General features: G+C 42.4%; 1 protein-coding gene across 6 annotated transcripts in view; it reads right to left on the minus strand.

Moving 5' to 3' along the window:
* Window positions 1-27,497, minus strand: part of LOC128892040 (NAD(+) hydrolase sarm1) — a 120,311-nt gene that overhangs the window by 30,462 nt on the left and 62,352 nt on the right. Inside the window, exons 1-2 of one of the 6 annotated variants that reach the window (XR_008460997.1) lie at window positions 9,316-9,580; window positions 7,199-7,447 (exon numbers count right to left, since the gene is read on the minus strand). The exons of 4 other annotated variants lie outside the window; for them this stretch is intronic. Coding sequence is in view for 1 of the 2 variants with exons in the window: in XM_054152090.1 (XP_054008065.1) it covers window positions 7,199-7,297 (99 nt within the window). In the remaining variant the exon portion in view is untranslated. Of the gene's footprint in view, window positions 1-7,198; window positions 7,448-9,315; window positions 9,581-27,497 lie in introns of those variants that run through there. One more of the 6 variants, XM_054152090.1, reaches the window with a different exon arrangement.

Genomic DNA, 27,497 nt, shown 5'->3' on the forward strand with positions numbered 1-27,497 from the left:
CTCTCTCTCTCTCTCTCTCTCTCTCTCTCTCTCTCTCTCTCTCTCCCCCTCTTTCTCTCTCGCCTAGCCGAGACACAGCGAGGAGAATTCCTTGACGACTCGTCGTGGCATTGAAACGCGAGATAAGCCCACGGAACGGAGAAATTCCACGCGGCGCGAAAACCGAATCGTCGCTGGTCGAGGCGAACTTTAGACTTGGGCGTTATTCGACGGAGTATCCAATTCATTCACAATTTCCATCTTTGGAAATTAACGAAATTATTTGGTCTATATTCCTTGTTTCCCTTCCTCAAAATTGTATCTCGCGTTTGTGACTTACGTTATCTTATCGATGTATGCTTTCTGCATCATTTTATGGACCACGCGATTCCGTTAACTTCCAAAAAGATTCCGCGCCTCGAAACGCGTAGTTTGGATAAATTATTCAGAACATCGATTTCGCTATTTTTACCGATAAATAATCATTTCATTTTCCGCGATAGGAAAAAGTCTATGCGTTCTGGATTGGCTCCATTTTTCTCAGAAGCTCGCGTGCGTTACTCGAATCGCTCGGAACGCTCTACCTGATTGCCGATCTACAAAATCAACAACGATACGATTAAATCGTTTTCGCGGAATACCCGCTAATGCCGCGTCTAATCTCGAAAAACTGGAATCGTTATCGCTGCTATTGCCACGGAGTCGCGAAACAAAAATAAAAATACTCGGACGTGATTTAACTGGGATATCTACGTCGACCGTTTATTAGTAAACAGAGAAGTAAATAGCTTTTAATTAAGAAAGTATTACGATTTCTTTTGAAAGTTGACTGATTAGAATTCTCGATGGCAAAATAAAGTACCTTGCGAAATACCGTTATCTCGACTGTGTATTCTAATTTTGGATCTCTTTATCGAATTTCTACTATACTCCGATTAACGTGTTTCTTTAAAGTTCGTATTCTTTTGAAACGTTTGTTTTGCGAGCCGAACGTTACGACTGTCGGTACGCCGCCCAGTTCCCTAGCATCGAGAGATAACGAAACGTTTCGCGGTCTATTTCGACGCGACTTTTTCGAAAGCTCGAAACGAAAAAGTCGAGTGACCGATTAAGACGTCGAACGTTGCGCAAAAGAAAAAAGAAAAGAAAAGATAAAGGATGAAAATAGTCGAGACACGCCATACTCGTTGCGTGTATCGAGTTTATGGCGTTCGGCCAGTGCAACTCGGTTGCGTTCATACGTTCCGTGCTTATGTAAGGGAATGGCAAGAGGAATGCGGCGATTAAGACTCATTAGGCGGCGCGTTGCAAATCGACGCCAGTTGTTTGGCAACGAGCTCGCGATCGAGGGGGATCGGGAGGACCACCTAAATTAATTACTCGAACGAATTGCCGACGCAAGGTCGCCGGGAGCTAATGAATCTTAATTGACGATTGGCCTTCGATTGGAACGCGGGTTTACTTATTCTCGGATCGCGAGTGATTGGCACAGGTACGTAGGTGACGACGAAACTTTCCACGCGAAGCGGACCAATCGGTTTCTTTAGGCAATTTTTAAGGAATTGGAGGAATTATCTTGGTTAATTTAACGATTACAATTGTGTATTTCATTGACGAAGGGCGAGGATGTTGTTACATTTTTTCAAGGAACGAATGATGATGTGTACTAATATATAAAACCCAGGTGGTATATTTGTTTCAACAACAATAATAATAAATTTTCCTAGGGGGAGGTTTATTATCGTTATCCAAAATTGTACGAGGATTAATAAATTTACAGACGCCTTATGTAGCATAACCATATGGAAAATCTGTTTGGTATCCTATGTGAATGAACACCCCAAAGAATACTCCAAATATAATCACTAATCACTGCCTGACAGCGATACACGCCCACACACAGAGAACCTAATAACGACGACCAGACCGTTCCAATTTGCTTCGAGATTTGCCCGTGTTGTTGCACCACGCGAGAGGAGGAGCAGTTTTATAGGGGGCACCCTTAATCGTCCCTACAGCATCCAATCAAGGGTCTCGGTTGCGTAAGAGTCCAAGGGGGACCGAAGTCTCGCGTTCGTCGGACGACCACGAAATCGGAAAGGTATGTCGAGAACACACTCTGGCGAATCGACAATTCCGAGAAGGACCGACACGGTAGCCAAAGAAGCGGCACATGACAAATAGCTACCGAGAAACGGTTTGTCGACCCTTTCCGCTCGAAGACATTTTCGGTAGTGCCAACTAGCGGCTCCGGATGATTTTCAGAATCTCACTGCTAATGTAACATGATTTTATTTCGTGCCTAGAAATTGCTACGTTTCAATAACAAGTTCTATATTTTTTTTAATTGTAACTGTACCTAGGCAAAGAACATTCTTAACCCTCCGAAGTCACACGTTCCGGAAATAACGCGCCGGTCACAGGGGGTCCCAATGACTCCAGCCATGTTTAAACGATTGCCGGGTTGCCAGTAATCGTTTCGAACGACTCATGAAAATCAGGATATTGGTTCGAACCCTTCGGAATAAGAATATACTGACAAAAATTTTTTATCAAATTTTCAAAATGGCGAAAAAATCAGCAAGGAGGCAATGCGTAAAAAGAAGAAAAAATTTTTTTTACTAAAAAAAAAATCATAACTGTCAATTTTTAATATATTTTCATAAAATTAATAACTTACAGTAATTCTAACTTCAAGTTGTACTTGGCTGTCATTTTAACCCCGGGTGACCTCAAAGGGTTAAAATGAATCAACTTCGTACAAACTTGAAAACAAATACAAAGTTATTTTACGATTTTATCCAGCTATCAAACTACGTAAAAAAAAAAAAAAAAAAAAAAAAAAAAATTCTCACAAAATTGTCGAGTGTCAGAGTGTCAAGCTGACAAGCCTCAATTTTTTCCGTTGGAATCGTGAATTTCTGCGCGTAACACGAATAACGATCCCCCCCCTTGGTTTTCCCTATTCCGATCACAGTCGCGGGCGCGCGCGCGAGCAAAGCAGAAGTCATCACAACAGTAAACACAACGGTTAGTCATCCGACGATGTTGGAAAACCTGACCTCTCGTCTTGCGTGTGCACGCCCGATCGTGTGACATTGATTCCCAGAGAGACAGAAACACGAGCGGACACACACGCTCGACGATACGTAGCGCGTGGTTTTAGCGCGAATGAATGATGTCACCGACGTTGTAACGGGTCGTGACGCGCGGCGACGCCGACGCTTTGATTGTCCGATAGGACGCTTGCTTAGCAAGAATCTCGTTTGTGACCCAAACGGTGACGCATACGCGAGCGTCACTTTGTGATTAGACTGTGTGCCGCGCCGCAGGGACTCTCATTCGGTAGCCAAGAAGGTTTAAATTGTCCTTCTTCGTTTATTTCGACTGATTTTCGAATGAATTCGAGACTCTCTTCGGTAGTGCGAATGAAAACGGAGTAAAATAGAGAAGAAAACAAAATATACGTGTCAAATTGAGTAACCACCTCCTTTTCGAAATCGGTTAAGAAGAAGGAGAAGGAAGAGGCTGGCGGAGTAGAAGAAGATAAGGGAGGAGGTGGTGGTGGTCCCTCCCTACAGCCCCGAGCCCTACACTATCCCTTCCGTTGAGAAAGTCTTGCATAAATCAATTTCTCCACGTAAAAAAAAAGGTGGTGGTAGTAGTAGTAAGAGGTGGCCTTTTGAGGCCCCGTACCATAGTGTGCGGGCGGTAAGTGGGTGTATTTTTAATCATTTTTTCGAGCAAACGATGAATGCTTTTTTTTTCATTGATACTTCTATCCAATATATACATAAATAAGACACTACAGAAATTTTCTTATCCAAATATTGGATACCCCCTCGTACGAATAGTTTGCGGTGTACGCCGCTACCAAAAGGACACTCTGACGAAGTTGTTGCTTGGTGGTTGACAGCGATCGAGCCATACGGTTCATCCGAAGAAAAAAAATTACATATATTTATGAACTAGACATATATGTTTTAAGCTCCACGTAGGAATTTTTTTTTATAAAGGGTCCCCTTCTATTTTATTTTTATTCATAAAAAATGAAAATTGTCCGTGAAAATTGGAAATATAATTCGCTGGTCCGCCATTTTTTTGTTCTAGATATCGAAATTTCCCTACGTGGTGCTATAAACCTATATATCTAGTTTATAAATATATATCTTTTTCTTCTTCAGATGAACCGTATGGCTTAATCGCTGTCAACCACCAGGTAGCAACTTCGGCAGAGTGTCCTTTTGGTAGCAGCGTAGCAAATAGAATACGAATAGACTATTGGTAATATTTGGATAAGAAAATTTGTGTAGTGTCTTATTCATGTATATATTGGATAGGAGCATCAAGAAAAAAAAACACATTCATCGTTTGCTCGAAAAAAATTATTAAAAATACACCCACTTGCCGCGCGCGCACTGCGATATGGGGCCTTAAAGAAGCCACACCGAAAGGAATCCCGAATTTAAAGAACACTCGAACAACACGCGAACTACGATCCCCCTCGTACCAGTAGGCTCGTAGATAGTTCCCAAAGTCCACCAGCAGGTGCGGCTTTAAACGCCGGAACGTTAAAGGGGAAATCAAGGACCGTATATATGTAAGAATTAGCGACGCCCTAAGTCCACTAGCAGGTTCGGCTTTAAAGATCGAACCGTTAAAGAGATAGCGGAGGACATTCTATGTATACATATAAGAAGTGGAGACGCTCCAAGTACACTAGTAAGTTCGGCTTTAAACGGCGAAACGTTAAAGGGAGGCCCGTGTCTGTAGGAATCGGAGGATCATCGATTACTTGAAAGAAAGGTATCGGTCGCTTGCGGCAAACGCAAGACGTACCGCCACAGTCACAAGCATGTAACTTTAATGCCTTGCAATTACATAATCTAAGAAACTAATTAATTATACAATGTTAAAAATAAAAACTAAGTAGATTTTGAGCTAAGTCACTGAGATTAGATTGGTATTTTGAAGCTTTGGATTTTCGTTTCGAGTTTTCCTCCTTGACGTAGGCCCATAAAAGCCATACGCCCGGCTGACCGTTCGACGATGCCGAGCGCATAGAATAGTTTTCTCTGGGTTTTAGCAAGTAGTCTTAAGACGGATTCCCATTATTGTAACGAGCCCGTTCGTTTGTAAAAGACGTTCCTACTGAGCGATCAAAGAATCGCTATTCCGACGACGAACGGTTGGAACCATTCGAAATTTACAAGAGTCTTTCAACCGAGTAACGTACTTCCCATTCAGTGTTTGATCTCCGTATCTTTGTACTTTAATAATAAAACAGATCCTCTTTATTCTGCAAGCGATTGAGTCCATCTTTATTCTAAAACTAAAGATCCTAGATACAAGAGATATCGGATCAGTTGTGTACCAGAGTTGGGAAAAACCCTAGACTACAAGCAGCTGAAGTATACCGATATTTTTATCTCGGTTCCTTCGTTGGAAAATGCTCGACATATCGGTAAACTTCAGGTGAACGTGATCCGGGGTTTTTCCCAACTCTGTTCTGTAGTAGAGTACATTAGTCGGCGACCCTCGTGTTTTAGGTGTCAGTTCGTTCGTAACCGATCGAGAGAATGACGCGAGCATACGTAAGTTGTGTAATTCGACTTGAATGAATTCAAAAATTACACAACGCTTATCTCATTCGTTGTAACCGAAACGGTGAATCATGTGCGCGTGTCACATTGTGATTAGACTGCGCGCCGTGCTCTCGGCCTCCCGCAGTGGTTCTCATTCCGCGATCCTCATCAACTAAAGTCCGTATCTTATCAGTTTCGCGATCGTCGTCGATAAAGACTACCGTCAACGTGCCTCCTTTCGTGCAATTTTTGCGTTACCTTCGCTTCGCGGGAATCTTGGCGATAACCTGCCGCGATAAGGCGAGATGCGCCGAGCGAAATGAAACTATCGCAATGGAAACTATGCGAGCTCGTGCAACTTTACTGTTAAAGACAAATATACAATAATTTCTATCAGATTGTCCGAAAAGTTTCTTTCGTGAGTTGCATTCAATTATTTTCTGTGGCAGTGTTTCTATGAATAGACAATCTAATTTCTTAGACATTGATGCTGTAACAGTAACGAAGCGAAATGAATCGTGCACAATTCAGTAATGTAACATAAAACATAAAATATCGTGTATATATTAATTATTAATAAAACGAAAGAAACTTTCGGGACAACCTAATATTTGATTATATATATCAAAGAGTCACGATTAGAATTTTTAATCGATCAATTGAGACGGATTATTCCCAACATTGACCTTTCGCGTGATCGACGTTCAAGATTTCGAGTTTCCTCGAACCCACAGAGTCGAACGCGCCGTGATGTCATTTTGTATGTTCTTCGGAACAGTCATCGCGGGAGTATGCGTAATTACGCGGACGCGCAAATGCGTCGCTTTTTATGATCCCGATAACGAGACATTCCAATCTTACTTGACATCTTGCAAGTGATTTTCGTTGGAACGACAAACTCGCGTCAGTGACGTGCGTTTACACAGACTCTGCAATATACGCTAATTTTACGATTTCTATTTAAACGGGTGCCAGAGATGGGTTCTATTCTGTTGAAACTTCGAATAACGAGTACAGGACAAACGACTGCTCTTTCCGTGCTTTGTCGGGTGGCAATTAAAACTTGAATTTCATATTGAAATATCCTACATAATTTCAGAAAAAGCTTTTCATTTAAAGCAAAATTATTTAAAGTTGCAAAATTTTACGTTTTTTTCCACACACACAAAAAAAAAAAAACGGTTAAAAAGTAACAAATCAGAAAATGGTCTTGATTACAAATGACTGCTCTTTCCGTTTTTCTTCGGGTGGCAATTAAAACTTAAATTTCATATTGAAATATCCTACATAATTTCATAAAAAGCTTTTCATTTAAAATAAAATTATTTAGAGTTGCAAAATTTTACATGTCGGATCGAGTAACTTCCTACTTTTCCGAGTCGGTTAAAAATACGAATTCAGTGGTCCAAAACTATTTCCTTACTTTTGTTTAACTTTCTACGATTGCTATCAATCGTTTAGAGATTTCTCAGGTAAACTACGAGCCATTTCATTAAGCGACTTCCAGTTACCGTATCGATGCAACAACTCCGTCGTGAAACAATGTTTACACAGTAAACAACGCAGAGAGACAGATTCAACATCGACGTTGTTGGCTGCTTGTCAACCTAATATTCGTTCGTCCAATTACTTACGGACTTCAGGAAGGCGCCTCTGCTACCTTTGTACAGCAAACTGCTCTTGGATCTGCTTCCATGCTTGTGCAGCATGTTCAATCCCCTGTCGACACTCATTCATAAAGCTTCTGTTGCTCGGCACCACTCGGGAGACGATAACCAAAGGCGTTCGACGATCGATCACAGACACTGTATGTATTTGGTTTCACCGCTTTACGTCAAAGTGTTCGTAGATCCTTAGCGAGACTCGATGTACGCTCGACGTAACTGTTTCGAAACATTTGTTCTTTTATTTTGTTTCTCGATCGCACTCTGCAGCGCGACGAAAAAACATTCAAATTCGCGACACGTTCATAAATATCTGCCTCGACAGAAACGACCGTTGCTTCGTGTTCAAAGTTACTAAATTGTAACGTTGAAATAAACGAGTAACTGTTTCTATGAGTTTCTGGATGAAGATTATTTTTTTTCTTTTTTTATTTCGTAATAATTGGAAACGTTTAGAAAAATCTGACGAGGTAAATAATTATGAATCTGTGCGATTAAGAAATCGAGAAGATGAAGACACGTAGACGCGATCGTTTAAAATAATAAACTCTATGGGAGAACACGGTCGAGGAGGCCTCGTATCGAAAGTAAGAACGGATTAGAAATGGATCGTGCTCGACGAGTGGAAATTACACGACGATAAGAATTTCGCTGTAGGACCATCGATCCCGATCGACAGATTGCGTTCGGTCGAGTATGGTATCTGCTTTCCAGCGACACCAACCCCTCGCGCAACAGCTGTTCAAACACGAGGTGTTCCGAGGGAATTCCTTGGATGCACGAAAACCTTCGTAAACTATAGCCAGCTCAACAAGCTTTTCGAAAGCAGCGGAAACAAACAGAAATTCCATCGATTCATCGAGAAGCCTCAAGAGTATTCGAGATCATTTTTTTATAAGAAGAATCTATAGAATTTCACAGAAAAGTTTTTTAGGAAATTGATCGGTCTACGAATACATTCTACACCCACTGTATGTATTCCAACCACTAGAAAGTCGAACAATACTCGTGTCTTGAAACATACTTCTCAAAATAATTTTTATACTATTTCCCACCCCTCGATGTCCCAACAAGTAACCTAAGGGGTAATCCACAGCGCCTCTTAAACAGGGCTTCCCGCGCTCCGCAACACGAAAATCCCAAAACTGGGCGTTCTTGCAACGTTTCCGCCAAACGAAAATTCTCGCAAGTTCGCCGACAACTCGAAGCTGCGCTCGAGACGGAACCACTCAGGACGAAAATGCTTCCTTTTATCTCTCCGCGACGTTATCAGTCGATAATGCGCGCCGAGACTACGATAAGGCGGCCGTCGGATTATTTTCGACACCAGCGTCCGATTTTCGCGGTGGTCGAGGCTCATCGACGCCCACCGAGGAAATCGAAACGTCCGTTTCCGGCGGGAAGTCACGCGCTGAACACGCGCGACGAGGAATGCATGGTTTCGACTCCAGTCGGCGTCGAGACGCGTCCGCGTCGCTGCATTTCTATGCGCTCGGACACGCGGAAGTGCCAGACGCCTGTTAATTTCGAACGTACGCGATCGTCCAGACACCCGAAATCGGTGAATGGTAACCTCGTGACCCTAACGCTTTCCGTACGAGCGGTCAGGTGTTCGTGGAGGAAGCAGCACGAGAGGGGAGCAGGTTCGAGGACGCTTTGTTCGCGAGGAAACGTGGACGAAAATTTTGATTATTGCTAAGTACGAGACAATTAATGTGAGTGGTTGCGTGTTTACGATTACCTGGGGTCAAGAGGAATTTCTACGAGATCAAGAATTAAGAAGAATTACTTAAGATCACGAGTCGTGAGGAATTTCCACGAGACGAAGAATCAAGAAGAATTAATAAGAATTCAAAAATGGAGGACGGTTTTTTCCACGCAGAGAATATCTATCCTTCCAATTATCAATCGGATGCTCAGAAACTCAGAGGCCAAGACCTTCTATCTCTTTCAATCCTTCTAGGTGCCTCGACTAAAAATTGCATCTATTCTCCCTTTGATAACAACTCCCCTCCCCCCTAAATAGCCACCACTCGTTCCAACAGCTGATCCCCAGCTACAGATTACCAACGAAATCACATCCTCACCGGTGTATCCACCACTCGCGCCACGCGTATCCAATCCACCTTCGCCACGATGATCGACAGCCGTCGATCGCGCGTCACGAGTCACGTAAAACGGTTGGTACGCTTGTCTTATTCGCTTTGCCGACGGTAAGAAACGGCTAGCACCGTTCACCGCGTCAGACGAGCCTAACTCGGAGCGTTCACCGCGAGCAAAGATCGAGGTACCGCGAGTACGCTACCAGGATCGCTCGGCACGGATCGGAAACGGTTGAGATCGCGCGCCACGAGCACCAACGGAAGACTACCGCCACACTGGATCTCTCTTCGGTAAAAATACCCGTTATCAGAGGCGTCGCGCTATCAGGGGAACCGGCGCGTGCACTGAGCCACTCGCGGAGGTGGCCGCAGTGATCAGCTGGCTCGAATAAACGGGCGGGGGAAGGTTAAACAGGTGGCGGGAGGAGATCGGAGGGTCGCCTAATCGCGTCGACCAGGTAACAGGCAGCAGCCACTTCCTAGGAATCGGTGAATCATCGCGCGGATGGAGGGAGATCGATCGGAGAAGAGGGAAAGGAGGTTCCGTGGAAAGGTGTACCTAGTGTCAACATCGAGGAGGATGTTTCTTCGTAGAAGTCTCCCGAACCTAGCCGCGCCTAGCTGACTGCGTGGGCGTTGCGCCATTCGACGATCATCCTCTTGGGAAATTCACCCTTTTCAGGTCATCGTCGGACTGCATCCGATAGTTTGAAAGAAATTGTTGTTTGGGTCAGAAGTTTGGTAGTACGTTAACACGTTGACTGCCATGCCATCCATATATGGGCGAAAGGGCTCTTCGATGAAAAACTAAATAAATTAATCGAGAAAGCGAGGTGTTAAAGAAAATAAATCTAGATGGGATTCGTGAACTTTGAACGGGTTTTAAAAGCGAGGAATACCCTGAATATTAGATTATATAATTGCCAATTATACGGAAACATGGGAGGAGAAATTTGCCTAAATTAAATGACAGGTTTGATCTTTCCAAATAAATGTTTCGTTATATTTGGTTGTCCTAAAAGTTTCTTTCGCGAGTTGCATTCAATTATTTTCTGTGGCAGTGTTTATATAAATAGACAATCTAATTTCTTAGACGTTAATGCTGTAACAGTAATGAAGCGTAATGTATCATACACAATTCAGTGATGTAACATAAAATATAAAATATCGTGTATATATTATTAATAAAACGAAAGAAACTTTTGGGACAACCTAATAAACGTGTATATGAATAAACTTTCTACATGTATATACTTCTAATGAAAAATTTGTTCGGAAATATTAAACCTATAATTTAATTTAGACAAAGGTACGAATACTTATGAGACTGACTGTATAGCCCCATTATCTTTGCACTGTTTATGATTAAGTAGCTTGTGTCGTTTATGGATTTCTTGAAGAATATAAAGAATAAAACGGATTCTTGGGATGTGTCGAAGAATCTCCAGCTTCAACTCGAGAAACCAGATCCATCTGCCTACGACTGCGCGCCAGACTAGATGAATAATTAATTATTCGCACTAGACTCTCCAAAGGTGACTCAATTAGCGTTTCCGCGAATCCTCGAAGCCCGATATGGTTATCGCAAGAGTCCACACGCGATTCGATCGATCTCTCCACAAGTACGTGTAATTAATGTGTTTTTTTTTCCTGCAGGATTACTCATTATGTTGCATTAATTGTTTTTCATCTCGTGAATTAGAAAAAAAAAACGAGAAAACCTGTACTTTAATAATTCACCGACAGGTTGTGGTTGGATATTATAATTGAATTCAACCGTTTTCAGATTTATATGACATTTCATAATTCATGTAACGATAGGAGCATACAACAACAGATGGTAAAAATGGCGAAAATGGTAAACAATTTTCTTTCAAATTTCGATTTAGAGGATCTATATCACACGCATCTTCTGCATTTGCTCCAAAATCAAAGAAAGTCTATAACTCGTAAATTATTCTCGCATAATTTCTTCTTCAACTTTACTTTTAACGCTGCTACAATTTGCATTAATAATTTTTTCTGTTTAAAGGTGACGCCATCCTTAACCATGAAAAACACTGGTTTACAGCACGCTCCAGACGCTGGCCATTCACAGAGTAACTCGTCCGATCCGTGGAACGAGCTGGTCCATTCATTGGGCGGTGACGTAACCGCGGAGCGTACTATGATCGTGAATCGAGCGGGTCGAGTGCACCGAGGGATGCACAATGTGCAACGTACGCGGCGAGGAATCTAATTGACATCCTTACCGCGAACCACAAGGGTCAAATTTATTTATAAGAGCCACCTCGAGATCGCTCGGCTCCGTTTTTTATTCAATCGTCGCGAGACCTAAACGAGTTTCGCGAATCGAGACGTCCCTCGCTTTGCTGGAAGTCGTTTGCGTATATTTGCCATGGAAGACAGAAGGAAAGGATACAGTTAAATCTTGGGAATTTTTGGAAAACGCGGGATGTCCAAAAAATACAAATAAATCTTGCTAAAGAACAGAATCTCCACCACCAGAAGGATCAAAGAATGATGAATTAAGATTTCGATCTGTTAGTAGTACAGTAATTGCTCCAGCAAGAACTGGCAGTGATGATAATAATGAAATTGTCGTAATTATTACTGATCATGAAAATAAAGTTATTTGATCATAATTTAAATTTGCATTTTTTAGTAATTCTCTATGAAGCTATGGTATATTCTATTTCTTGGAATTTTAATTGATAGCAAGGATCTTGAAGGAAATTTCAAGATTCTTTGGCTGGTTTGTTGATACGTAAGATTTCAAGTTTGTGATTTCCTTCTAACTCTCGCTATTTCTAACCGATCCTGGTGAAATTTTTTCGTTCAATTGCTCACCATGCCCCGACATAAAGTATGGACTACTTTATTTGCGAAAATATTACCTATAGATATTATTGGACAATATTCGTGTCTCGGTTACCTATGAAAGATAGCGAGAAAACCTTCCAAAGGGCAAATGAATTTTGATGAAAGATGCACTTCGTAAGGAAATCCTGTAATTAGAGTACTTTACAAGAGGATTCTATGAATAAACATTTCAAGTAAGATATAGAAGCGTGCGCAGCCAGTTTCATTGGAATACAGAGGTGTTTGGCTCCAATGAAACTCGGCCCACTTGCGCAGACGGATCGACCTCTCGAGAAAACCACGGAAGGAGCCCTGAACTTGGACTCCAGAAGGACGATTAGGTGTCACGAGTGGCGTAACTCGCTAGAGTGAGTCACTTTCGAGTCAAGGATGTCACGACTCGCGTCGATGATCGCGACTCGCCATCTCGTTCGACCCGTTTTCGTGGACGCTCCCTAGATCCGAGGATCGAACCAATTTTAGATCAATTTCGTCATCGATAAGTACATGTAGATGAAATAAATTCTAAAATTCTAATAAGAAGTCAACTATGTATTTCTTCTAGCTGCTATTCGTCAGAGCACTCGACCAATTACCACCTCCATATTACCTTTCCGATTCGAGTGTAAGAAAACAAGAAGAAAAGATCTCGCTAGTTCCCGTAATTAAGTGGAGCTCGATTAAAGGAACGACGTCGCGGTGCTGGCTCCGTTAAGTTCGTTAATTCGGGTTTGAGTGCGGTTGCAAGGGGCTGCATCGAGCGTTCGATTGAAGTGCATCTCGATTTAGACGCGACCGAGAGCAACGTGCACCTAGGAAGTACATTTTCGAGCCGACGATGACGCGCGATGGTTAATTTGATCTTTTGAGAGGCCTTCGATTGCGCACGCGTGTTCCCTGCGTCTTATTAGGCTCGCGTTCTTAGGCACGAACAGTTCCTGAACATGGATTACTCGGTAGGAAACTTCATATTTTTTTGTTTGATTAAAATTCTAAAGAATCGAACTCTTCGTTCGAACCAACAGGCCACTATTCTCGTAACTATCTTTGATCCGCTCCGAAATAATAAATACAAACGTAATTAATTCCAATACGTAACCAATAACGATTCCAAACAATTTTTAATCAAATGAGGATCCTGGTCGAGACCAATAAGACGTATAATATCGAAGCAATCGTAAGTTTGAAAACGACTTGAAACGCGGCATCGAGCCATGGAAGGCACAATGAGAATTTTAAACGTTCGTATGTAAAATTCCCCATCGAGCGTCAGGCTCGATAAGCAGGTAAAGAGAAGCGTGTATCCTCTTATAGAGCGTTCCGAGTTATGCTTGGCATCCTAATAGACGAAGCCCGCGATCTTTGGATCGGGCTGGCAAGGTTCGACGCACCAGTCGCTATGCGAAACATTCGACTCAATCGAACGCGGGCATATTCTAATCTTAAGCCTTTTAATCTTCGGCTCGCTCTCCTCGCGCGTTATTTACGACGCCATTAGCCCCTCTGGGCAAGATCGACCGAGGAGCCATCGGTTCAACGCGGAGAATTTCATTATCCTAATATTTCGAGTGGAGAATGATCTTCATGCAGATCTCTTGGCAAGGAAAATTGTTCCAACGACAGGTGAACGTATAGTCGCTAACCCGATCTGACATTTCAATTTCTCGAACATTCTTCGTCATCGAAAAAATGTTCCTTTAAGGTCGATTTATATTATCCGTTCAGACACGACGCGTTTCCGATCAGTAGACTGCGGATCTGTATGCAAAATAAAATCTTCGCGAACGTGCCTACAAATTTTGTCGGTTCCGACAAAAGCAATGTAGTATTTATATCATCAGTTCGCTTTCGACAACGACAGGCAACGAACGTTACTGATTACTAAACTGCGGATCTTTATGCATTTACAGAAAATTTGTATGTACAAGAACCTACCAAAGACGAACAATATGCAAGAATATAAACAAGATTGAAAGTAAAGTTCATGTTATAATATTTGCAGAATAAAAGAAATTCCTATTTAGGTTCAGTATTTGTAGGCACGTTCGCGAAGATTTTATTTTGCATAAAGATCCGCAGTCTACTGATTATCGTCGAAAATGTTTTCACACCTATCTTTTAAAAATCTGTGCTGTGTAGCACTGTTATTAGATAAAGAGGAAGAAAACAAGAAAAGAAAACGTCGTTTTGCAGTTCATAAAATGTTAAAGAAAAGAACAACAGTCTATTAAGTAGAATAGAATAGAAGAAGTGATCACCTTGGGTGACTAATTAATATTTGTGAGTAATTTTAAGTCCACTACAAGATGAATTAAAAATATCAAGATCGTGTTTGCCGGACGACATCTTTGAGAAAACCCATGGCAGAATTTCCTTCTTCGAACGCGTTTAGAAAGCTACGACCGAATGAAGTTCAACGACAAGGTGCGAGGAAGTGTTTGCCCCGGTGCTAGGTTTAGAAAGTCGTGACGCATCGCGGTTTCACGAAACAGGAAGACCGATAACGCGACTTTACGAGACGCATGACGAGCCGTCGGGAACCGTCAGCGACGATTGTTCGATCTTATTTCTGGAATTTCTCTCCATGGACGCACTAAACGCGATGATTGGTCTACGGATGTTTATGCTCATTCATAGTTCTACATATCCAAATAAAGAATTGAGATTTCAAAGAAAGTACGTCTCCTCTTCCAAACAGGAATTTTATTCCTGTACGTATTCTCCGAAGGTGCGGCAGGTAAACATCGCATAGAATACAAAAAAACGAGTAAAAAATTACATATCGTAAAAAATCTTGAGAATAGGACCACCGAGGAGACATGCACTATAAGATGCAACAGGTTTCACTCCGATTGGTCAAGCCATCTCGGCGTAATCAGTGAACATACACAAAAAAAAAAAATACATGTCGAATTAAGTAACCTCCTCCTTTCCGAAGTCGGTTAAAAATTCAGAGGGTGCTTCTTCTTGAGGCCGATCCCATAACCTAGATTTCACGTTTCGGGAGCAATTTAACTACACGCGAACACCGACGAATCGAGACGGAAAGAAGTCGTTGAATGATAAACACATGACGAATCCGTCGAGATTGAATGAACGAGACGACGATCGAGCATTATTTCCGACAATTACGTCACTTTGTTATATTCGACACTCATTGAGGAAGCCCGAGTGTAAGACGAACAATCTCTTTCCGCGTAAGATGCCGTAAATAGTCCGTCGATAAAGCCGACTGGTTCCATCGCGCGTTTCGCGAGCATTCTTATCGTGCTCCGGAGAAAACCACGTGTCTCGAGTGGCTCGATAACGGGCGTGAATCATCCTACGTGGCCTCCGTGAGAAAGAATTCGAGGGAACACGCACCCAGAGGTGAAGGAGGAGAGTTTCGCTGGTTTCGCCAAAATGAAGCGTGTCGCGAATTGGAAACATCGTTACTCTGGAGCCACGAACGACACAACAGCATTCCTGTCGTTCGAAGTTAATGGTGATGACGAATACACCGACCGAGGCTATTGGTTGATATTCGAGGCGTGTTAATGTTGGGAAATATTTAACCCTTTGCACCGGAGGCCTCTCTTTTCTAGTATTCCATTCGCTCTTTTAGCATTCTATTGCCACGAATGCTAAGCTATCGAGATATCAGAATCGGGTCACCTTTACCTCACTGAAGATCATTTTATTGACACTCCAACTTTCAAAGAAATTAAATCTGAAGAAACATTATTGCTGGTAGATTTGCTGCGTGAAACCTAATGGTGACTGAGAGTCAACCCTGAGAGGTTAACTCTTTGGGTTCTAGCCAAATTTCTATAAAAGCAAAAACTCTCTTTCGAAAAGAAACATTTACGAACATTCGTGACTCAATGTATTATTATTTCAATTAATAATTAGCTGTATCCTGATGTAAGTACAATCGAAATTGTACGTCCAAAAAATCACTTTTACATTACACATGTCGCCCTAGGAGCGCCAAGCGAGCGCAAAGGGTTAACAGTTTGTGCGTAACGTTTTGTTGAATTGTTAGGATTATCGTGAGCCATGGTTTAGTCTGGGATAGGTCTTTTTTAAATGGTGTATGTAGAAGCGTAATTAAAGGGGGTTGTTGTTGATAAGAAGGGAAAAAATATAAACTTAATAGAAAAATGTCAAGAAACTCAATAGTGCTCATCCAAACGCAGGAGCATTTTCAACGGTATATATATAAAATCCTTTTCAATAACCTACACGAGCCAAGGAAGTCAAGTGATAACTTGATAAGAAAAAGGGGAAAAATCACAAAAATGTAATAAACAAAATTCTCAATAAGCTCTAGAGAAGATTCATCTGTCAAGGATGTCAACGATAACGATTCGAAGAGACAAAAAATTGCAAAGTTGAATTCAGAATCATAAAGCTCTGTCCCTAAATAAAAATTAATGTTCATAAAGCTCTGTCCCTGCGCTGGACTCGAAATTTCTGAAGAGTTTCGAATCGTGTATGGGCTTCGCTCCGCGACTCTCCCGAATCCGAGCACGCAGGTGATCATCATCGGGCACCAGAGTCCAGATCGATGAGTCACAAGGCACGCGAGAGACGCTACCACGGCGGGAAGAGCAAAGGAAGGGACAGCTCCATGAAAGATCGGTGATTCACCTTCGCCTGGCGTGCACTCGCTTATCTTCGGCTCCGGAAACCTGCAGAGCCTAATTTAACCGAGAAAAAAAAGATCGAAACGACGATTAACGAGGCAAACGTAAACATCTATCGCGCCTACGCGCACTTTTATATATAATTCCTTGATCTTAATTCAAGAAATTCCCGAAATTAGGCTTCGACGATGTACAACACATGAAAAAATTGTGTATTCCAAGCAGTCTGGAAACGTGCGACTGTTTTTGTACATTTTCTGACAACATTTCCGCGTAAGCGCGCTCGAGCACGCGGCGCATGAACGAACCGTCGGATGAATGGACGAGCCGTGAATCATTCGAGGAAGTTCAAGGTCGTACGTTACGATACCGAGCCACGTGCTACTATATCGTATTGTGCGTTATCGCGGACGCATAATGCGTAATGTCGTTGATCGACATTTTCTTCTTGGTAATGACGACGCGGGTCGATGACTTTTACGGAATGGAACGAGTACATTTTTATTGCGGTAAATATATGTACGGTATTCCGTGCAAAACGAATATATTTGCAGCCAATATTAAACGAAAAATAAAATTATTCGACTAAACACGTTAAGAATAACTTTCTTATTAACCTCTGGAGGGATCATTGATAGCTACGTATACGTTTGCTTTTATATCGAAGTGAGCATTACAATCGCGATACGTTGTACAATTAAAAAATATACCATATATTACATAGACATATGAAAATATGTCGTAACCTGTTGTAACTTTGAGGCTTTGCTTTGACTCGATTCGATTAGAACAAAAATGAAATGCATTTGAAATATTGAAATTCGTCCCTCGAGAGATTAACTTTCTATCTTAGGTATGAATTTTCTAGGACGAACAGAATTTTTATCAATCGTTACACATTCGTTACCAGTTCAATTTTCGTGACGATACGTTCATAAATTCGCGGAGCATTAAAACGATCCATGGAAAATTGTAGAAAAAAAAAAAAATCTAAATACTGCTACAAATGCATTCATTCGAAAACCTCGACGGGAAGCGTCAGTCCCAATCTGAATGAGGAATTCGTGAGGGGCATCGAAGCAATGAGAAATTCGGTTGAGTCACGGCATCGTCGTGCACGGAAAGGCGAAGACGGGTACACGAAGAAGTTCCCATACCGGGGGTCTGGCCCCTTGGCGAATGCCGATGAGTCACGGAGGAATTCCAGACGGATGCATACGGTCACCAGCCCCCCCTGTTCCTTTTTCTCACCTCTGGGTCAGTAGACGTTACGCGGGATTTCAGCCGAGTTGGCATTTCAAACGCCTCGATCTGACGACTCAACTGTGTCGAAGTCGAGACGCGATCAATTGACTGCTCGAGGTCGTCAAAGGATACCGAGGCTATTGGTTGATATTCGAGGCGTGTTAATGTTGGGAAATATTTAACCCTTTGCAACGGAGGCCTCTCTTTTCTAGTATTCCATTTGCTTTTTTAGCATTCTATTGCCACGAATGCTAAACTATCGAGATTTCAGAATCGGGTCACCTTTACCTCACCGACGATCATTTTATTGACACTCCAAATGTCAAAGAAATTAAACCCGAAGAAACATTATTGCTGATAGATTTGCTGCGTGAAACGTAATGGTGACTGAGAGTCAACCCTGAGAGATTAACCCTTTGGGTTTCGTGCCAAATTTCTGTAAAACCAAAAACTTGTCGTTTTATTCGGGCAAATCCTTCGAATTTCTATCTAATAGACCTTAATATTTTAATTTGTGCCCTGTATTATATTAATATAATTTTTATTTCAACATTAGTTGTGTATCAACTTTTTTGGAAGAGGAATCTATTTTTTTTACTAGCAAATACTTGGACCAGGCTGCGTCATTTTTCGAAGTGAAATGGACTTTTCGCTTGCTCTTGACTCGAAATAAAAGAACATCCTTGGCTATTCCCGTCCAGGAGAGGAGGAAAAGGAGAACACGGTCTTCGATCGGGTTTAGAACGTAAACTTTAGATCCATGTGAGTCACCAGAAGGATCGAGAACCCCGTGAAAGTCGAATGCCCATCTCATAGCGATCGCGGGAACTACATGACGGGACTAACGATCGTTGCACCGTTACAACCGGCGGACAATGCTTGGTATGTTGCGAGCACGGAATAGAATTAAAATGAACAATAAAAACTCCGTTCAGAGCTTTATCCCTGACTAAACTAATTAATTTCTGGGATAAATGCATAAAATTAAATAGGGAAAACGCACCTGTTTCGGGTAAAACCAGAAAGAACGTGTTTACCTGTTCAACTCGATTGGTACGGAAATAAATCTCTCGCCAACGAAGGAACTCACCTGAAACGAAAAAATAACTGGTTAAGAGCAATTCAAAATTCATAAAATTTCGCAAGTACAAATATATTACTACTCCGATTCTTTACAAATATTTAATTTTTTCGATACGTTTAGAAACCCGTTTAATATCTTCTTTCCCGACTAATTTTGCGGTGTCGAAAGTCATCTGAAAGATGGAGAAATCGAGGAAACTTCGAGTTACTTTTTCAAGGAAAAAACAGGCATAGGAGTAGCGTAAAAGAACTTCGAGGAAAAGTGTTTCGCGCGACTGCCAGCTAAAAAGAGGGTCGTCAAACTTCGTGGAAAGTTGCTTAAATCGAGCGCACTTTTGCGAGCGGAGCGCAAAGGAAATAAATCGACGAGAAAATCACGGGGATTCCCAAACAAATACTGGAGAGTATTTGGGAATGTGTGAACAAGTTCGGTTCCTCGAAGAGGGTTTCCGATTTTAGCTGGGGTTAATGAAAATTAGAAAGAGAATCATGACTTTTTCTGATACAGTTGCATCAGCTTTTAATTATTTGCGAAAAAACTTACAAAACATTTGGATTCAAAATTCACAAATTTCCTCGTCGATTCGCGGACTACGCTTCTCTCGTTTATTTACATTTCCGTATGGCAGCTTTGCAACCAAGCATACCTCGCTCCAATTACCCTACAATTGTCCTTGGATATGGAATCGATATTCGTCTTTCCCCAAAGTATTTCTTTCGCACCGCTTCTTTAAAACATTCAAGCTCACCTGTCGAGTGTTATTTAATAAAATATTCATTAATTCGCCTAGATTGCTGAACTTTGCCTGTATCGGGTCAAAATTGGAGAACAAGGAGGGATGAAGGAAAAGAGACGACGAGAAGGGTGTGCGTGGGCGTCGCTAATCGGCAACGGCGCCAATGGAGTGGATTTTATCAACCTGCAGTCTGGAGGCCAGTCGGCGTACATTCGCGGAAGGGGAGAGAAACCGACCAGAAGACGAGACGAAGGAATGAGATCTGTAAACTGCGATGTAAATGACCGCGGTCGCGCTCGATTACGTCAGATAGCGGTGCGAGTGCGCCTTTATGCTCGCGGAAGGGACGGGCGCGCAACGCGATATACGCACAGCTGGAAAATTGCTCGGATAATTTGCTGGGTCTGGTGTCAGAAAACTCTCGAGCCTCCTGGCAGATGAGAAGAGTTCTTAGATCAAATTCTCGGATCGAAGAACGAGGGATAAACCAGGGTTCGTTAAGTGTTACTGATGTCAATGTTGGAATTAAACAATTGATAATGAACGGTAGTTCAACTATGATTAAAACTCTCATCTACCTATAAGTACACGAGTGTATCCCTTGTTTTATAAATAAAGATCAGAATTCCAGTGAAATATTTTTAAACGGGCAACAGACAATTTAATTATTCGATGAAACAAAGGTCGCTAACAAACTGTGGTTTGTTTCATTTTTTACTTGTTACTAGAATAAATAACTTCCTACTTCTACTACGCGCTAAACTAATCGACATTCGAGCCTAGATGAATATTCTAAATTAGCCAATCTAAACAATTATTTATAGCCTCTGTAATTTTGGTCTCGTTTTATACATTTTTGCCTATCCCATCTTCCCAGCGATTCGCAACAGTTTCCCCTCGTTCGCACTTCGGTTCCGATGTAGGTCAGTCTGTCTCCGACTGAAAACGCGTAATGGCTGGGAAGTGTATCTCGCGAGGCAAAAAAATCCGCGGCGAGAAAACGCGGAGAACTCAATTACGTTACATACGCGCGTGACGACGCGTAATTGCGCACAGAAATAGCAAGCCGACAAAAACTCGGGATCGATCAACGGAAAAGGTCGCGCTGTTTCTTTTTCTAACCGAGGCGAGAATTTATAGAGGAAACCTCTAACTGAACAGGATCGTAAAACTGTTACGAAACCGATTGTTCCGCCTCGGGGACGACGGAAAACGTTTCATTTGTAAATAAACAGCCTTATCCCTCGATTAATTAGTTTTATTTTCTTCCGAACAGGCAAAGGTTGACATTGTTTTGGTTAGTTTCCAGGATCGCTTTCAATTTTATGGTTGAAAATCATTCTGGTTTCGTTTTTCACTTTAAAATGTAATCAAACGGAAGCGAGTAAATGATTGAAGACGACAGGCTTTGTGTTTGATTACACTATTCGCTGAGCTACGGGATTGTGTAGCGTTTGATTACATTGGTCACTGAGCTATGAGATTAGTTTTGCGTTAATAATAAATTAGTTTTACCTTTTCTGTATTCTAGTAAGTCGATTTTCAACCACTGTCGTTTAATCTATGATTAAGGGTCTGTAAGTTTTTGCACAAACAACCCTACAGGTTCTTTTGTTTATCATTTAACTGGCTGTTCTGTGAAACGTTAATTAACCGACTATTGAGCGAATACGTGATCGTTCCAGTCGCTACAAAGTAAGATGTAAAGACTTTGATAAACAATTCTTCCATCCGCCAAGGACGGAGACGTTAACCGGCTTTCTGTATTAATTACCTGCGATTAGAGCAATTTCGCGAGACGCGTTCCCCCATAAACTACGTCGTATGAAAATTCAATTGTCGCCAGCTCCGAAAGAAATTGTTTAGAAATGTTAATTATTTAATTCTCGCTGCGTTCGTTTGTCACATTTTAATTGCGAGAACCTAAGTCAACGAATGTTTATGAAGTGCTATCATGCTATCACCCCCTACCTACGTGATTTCGTAAGTTTGCAGAGCAACTAATTTTTTAATGCTTCTCAATACAAATTTTCGAATCTATAATCGCAAGTGTACACCCTTCTTACGTTCAAAGTTCAAAATTCACACGTTGGCTGCCAAACTAATCGCGAAAATTTATACGAGCCGTACACTTTGTTTCTATACAACTGAAACTTATTTTTGTTGAATTTAAACTGGTATATATTTTTGCAATTTTGCCAAATTCACGAATCCAATGCAGATTTGTTTCTTTTAACGTTCCATCCTCGGAATTAACTCTTTGCGCTCGAGTGGCGCCTCTAGGACGACATATGTAATTTAAAAGTGATTTTTGAACGTACAATTTCAATTTTACTTATATTAAAATACAGCTAATTATTAATCGAAATAATATACATCGAGTCGCGAATGTTTTCAGATGTTTCTTTTCGAAGCAGAGTTTTTGGTTTCACAGAAATTTATTATAAAAACCCCTCAAGCGCAGAGGGTTAATTTATTTCATTCCTTAATGAAAAGTCCAGTCACTCACGCATGGGTGACGTGGCGACCAACGTGTTAAATAATCAACGAAGTATTCTGTCAACGATTATGTAATAAAAATAATCAAAACACGATTAAACATCACCTAAACACGAACTGCGTCTCGTGGCTGGAACAGACGCCCCCGTTCATCCCCTTCGCCTAAGGCGAAATAGTAACTCCGGCGCATTAGCGACTCCCAAACGTATCATCTTCCGAGTCGACGACCCAGGTGCACGTGCACGTTTCGAATACTGTAATCTGGCGCGCGAGCAACACCATTGTTCGTCGAGCGTGTAATCTTACTCGCGATTTCCATCGTCTCGTACGATGGAGATCGCTGATGCGTCAACGCCGCGACATTTTCGCTTCTGCTTACGCTGCCAGGGGCTGTCCTGCACCGCGACGACCATGCGCGACGAACAACGGTCTGCGTGACATTTCTCTGACAACAGAAACACGACTCGAAGGAGCTGAACGCGCGACACCCGACGCCGAAGAGGAAACCGGTCGCGCGAACTCGACTGACACACGCTCCGGCGTCGAGTGGCAAAACAAACGTTCGTGTGACTTTGGACACGGTGTTGCGCGGTTTTTTCAAGTTCGATGAGCTGTACGATGCCTCTAATTTGCGAAGAAATTTATTTCGAAACTGCATTTCATTGTTAAATAAGTTGCAGAAATGTGGTTGCAGAGTCGTAGATTTGAACACTTCTACAATGGTTGATCGATTTGATCGAGTTTTGTTCGTGAGTGCTCTTTATACTTCAATTTAAAGTACAGAGTACATAGTTTGGGTAAATATTAGTTAGAAGTTTTATTAAACAATATCGAAGTCTATTACTTAGAGCAACCTCTTCCAAAAGTCATTTACGAGATCAACATAGAAGGAGCCTAAAGTTGTACCATGAAATTTATCATGTATCTCCGATTTGTCAACCTAATTAACTCTCTTTTGTGCCGCTGTTTCAAATACTAAGTTTTCCGTGAAACAAAGACGGTGTTCCAATGAAAGTTTGCCCATCTCTGATACGAACCGTGCTCGACGGGACCACGGCAGCGTCATTTCCGGTTGACGCTGAATTCCTCCCCCCGGAAACGAGCGAATAATTCGACTAGACTGGAAACAATTCCTAGAATTGTTGCTGACGTTGTTTCGCAGGAGCGGGACGAAACGGTGCACGACACTTTCACAAAAGCCGCAGCGCGCGTCAACGACGAAACCGGATGCGTTTAATCTGCCGCTGTAAATGCGCCACGCTGAGACACTTCTCGAGAGAAAGAGACGTAACACAATAGTAATTACAAGAGGGAGGAGACGAGGAACTCGTTCAGCTTACGGATGAATGAGCCAGCGAGAATGAAAGAATTATTTACGCGACTGGTGATCCCATTAATCGGTTCCCACCTCGAGGGTGTCTTCCTCGTTGAGGTACCATTCGACCAAATTAATCTACTTTGACCCCTGCGAACCAACGAAAATTCGACGACCAACGAACAGACACTCGCGACACGTGGGAAGGACGCGTTTGACCTCTTGCACCTCCTGAGTGGAAATAAGTGGGGGGTTCCTCTTTAAGCTGGTCACCTCGATTATTGCACGAATCTTCAAACTGCAACACTTATTCTTAGAGCAACCAGATGTCTCTCATTCGACAAAATGGGTGTACTTTGACGGTTGTAAACGAACAAAATTTTCAAGGATTAAGAGATTGATACTTCTAACACCTAGGAGAGTTGCAATTCCTCCCTTGGATAGTGGAAATATACAAGGTTACGCAAGTGGGACTGCTTTTCACCAAACCTCGTTTATTGTACCCATCGGTGCCATTATCTCGCAATTATCGAGCTGCGTCATATTCCGGCACTGAAATTTTCGGGTATTTCCATTGCTGGTCTACCAGAAAAAATCTCAAAGCTCAAGGAGAAGGAGACGAGGTCGACTGGGCGCAGAGATCGACGGGACGCCCCGTCTCCCAACTCTCGGCAATTTAGTGCCAGTTACATTTAACGAGCAACGCTGTCGTTTGATTGTCTCAACGAGGCGCCTCTGTCCCCCTCGCTCTTTTTTCCGCGCTCACCTCGAAAAGAGGACCACGCGGAATGGAAAAAGAAAACGGCCCCGAGGGCGTCGGGCCGAAAGAAAGAGACGCGTCGCAAACGTTACGGAGGGAGGGTGGAGAGCGAGCCGCCCACAGAGAGCGGATGCTGGGTCGACAGGGTCACCTCTCTGGCAAAATGAATCTTTTATGCCTCGCGCGCTTTTACGGCGTCCTCAGGAACGGGAGAGCCCGTTTCTTTCCTTCGAGATGGATCGAGGCTCGCGATTAACCCGCGCCACGTCGATTCTGCACGGGCTAAGATTTAACTACAACCACTCCAACATGGTTCGAACGGGTACTCTTTTGTTTCTTGGGTTAAGATAGAGATTACAGTGAGGAAAAGCTGGATGCGGTTTATTAAGACAGATGAAACACATTTCACCAGATACTGCAAGAAATAATCCACAAGAGACAGTAATGTTGCCTTGTAATACGTGTGTGCACGCATTAAAACCATAATAGTAGTTTTAGCAATGCGACATACTTTTTACCTATTATAACAAGAAGAGGAGCATATAACATCGTCAATAAAAGAGCAAGTGAAATGCACAATTAAAAGTAGATAGTGTTTACCATTATTTGACAAGTATTCCCGTTACTTAAGGTCTTCAACAATTACAAAAATTACAAACGTTCGCATCACAGACTGATCGAACACGGAAATTCAATTTTCATGATTTTTTTGCAGTCAACGTACTCGACATAAACTTATGAATTCTGGTATGTTTATGCATACATACACATAGAAAATTCTCTAAGATTTTCACTCGTCCCAGTCGATTTGTTTGCGAGTTACACGCGTTACGGTACGCGCGTGTATATCATATCCCCCTAAGACCGCCTTGGAATCGCAAGTGTAATTATAACGCGAACAGAAACGCGTTCGACGCGGATCGGTCATATAAGATCGGCGGAAAATAGACGAAGAAAAAACAAACAAGCGACGTATAGCGGATGGGTTGGGTCTCGCGAAACGCGAGCCTCGTCCAATTTTTCTGACGTCGTTCGAGAAAAGCTGGCCCGCTGCATTCGTCGCTGTCTCGTTTCGAACGCGTCGAATTTAGGTCCCGTTAAATTTAGAACAGCGGGGAACCGCGTTCGTCGCAGCCGCGAAATTCTCCGCGGCCCTCATTAGTCTCTCCTTCGCGATTCGTTATTTTTCCGGCACCGCTTTTATCGCGATCGTTGAACAGATCGTTCGTTGCTTCGCACCCAATAATTTGTCCAAAGCTTGGCTCGCAACTGACCCCCCCCCCTCCCCCTCCCACCGATCAAAGATAGGCGAAATATCCGTCGCGGATAGAAATGTTGTAACCCTAAAAATCGAAAAAATTATTTTCTTCGCAATGTCTCGTCAAGCTTTTTCTAAAGCCGTCAAGATTTTATTTCAGCTTGCATTTTTGGTGCGTTTGGTTCGCGTTACGGGGTGTGCGGTTTGGTTAACAATAAAGTATTCTTCGTCTTTCGTCACGAGTGCAATGTTAGCCAAGGACCCATTTTTATTCGCGACGTAGATCGAGCATGACGGGTTCGTGAGTGACACGATCGAAAACCGACGGTGCCGCGATAAATTGAATAAACAGGGTAGGCTCGTGGCACGCGACGATCGCCTTCGTTAAATGGATGTTCCGTGATCGTTAAAGCAGCATTAATATCAATGTCTTCTTTTAAAGAGGATGTGTACGTCTTCTTACGGTGGCTCTCGAACTTTGCTCGCGGAATTGAGTAAAGACTTTATTGTTACTAACTTTGATCGAGGGATTCGTTTTCTAAGAATTTTTGTGGCAGGATCAAGAGCTGGCGTATGAACTACTCATGGCTATTTTAATTTTCTCCATATCGAAACATTTGGTAAACCGTGTGAAATTAGGAGGAGTTTAGGTCGTCGCTTCCCCGGTTTCAAAATTGTTTACAAACTACAAGCCCTCGAAGTTTACGTTTACGTTTACGCCAACCTTTACGAAAGCTTTCTCCGTAACCGAACTTTTAAATCTGGATCGAAGATACAAACCCCATCCTTTTTTGTTCTACCCGAGAAGGTACAATCTCTCTGAATAAATGTTACTTGAATTTCAAAAATGATTTCTGCGATGTTAAATCGTAGCCAAAGGATTCGATACCAAAGTGAACGGAGCACCAACCACGGACGATAACGAATAATACTCGATAGCAGCTCGTTTTACAGCAGGTTTCCTCTTCCCTTTTGCTTCGGCTTATGATCCTTTCAAAAAACGATACCGGCTCGATCGTGACCACTGTAAATTGCGCGACAACGACCGACTTTATTGTTATTAACGTTATTAGGTGCGCCCGACTTCCAGTCGAAGGCAGCGTGGCTCGTTCGCCGCGAGGGAGGGAAGCCTTTTTTTAGGCGAAGAGATCGGGAACGAGTTTAACAAACTCGAGCTGGTTTCAAGTTACGTAAGCCATCGGGGGTCCGCGCATCGCTGAAGAAGATTACCAGACGAGGCAGAGTCGAAATAACTTGGCGACGTGCCAACGAAACGTGGAAAAGAATATATCGAAGCCAAAGTACCGATTGTTTTCGTCGTTAAAGCGACGCTGGGTCCCGTTTCGACGTGACGACACGCTCGGAGACGGTCACGTTCACGGTCGTGATCACGAAACCGGCATCGCTGGATTCATAAATTGTCGCGAGGCCACGCAAGTTCGCGTCGAGCGGCGATTTGGGACGCGATTGCGCCTTCCTTTTGCGACCGATTCGCTTTCACCGGAGGTTTTTTAACCAAATTACATGCTCGAGGAGGCAAAGGAAGCGCGCGCACTTGTTGGTTTTATCCAACAACTCGCGACAACAATTTTTCGGAAGATTTTAGTGCGAACATCGAGAGCTCGTAGTTCGTAAACAATTTTGAAACTGAGAAAATAATGACTCCTACTTCCCAAAATTTCACATGGATTACCGTGTGTTTCGATACGAAGAAAATAAAAATAGCAGCATAATCTTTAGAATCCGTTCCACAAGGATCCCACACAGATTCGACCTGGAA

The sequence above is a fragment of the Hylaeus anthracinus genome, unplaced genomic scaffold, assembly GCF_026225885.1.
Source record: "Hylaeus anthracinus isolate JK02 unplaced genomic scaffold, UHH_iyHylAnth1.0_haploid 12002, whole genome shotgun sequence".
In the NCBI taxonomy this organism is placed as follows: Eukaryota; Metazoa; Arthropoda; class Insecta; order Hymenoptera; family Colletidae; genus Hylaeus; species Hylaeus anthracinus.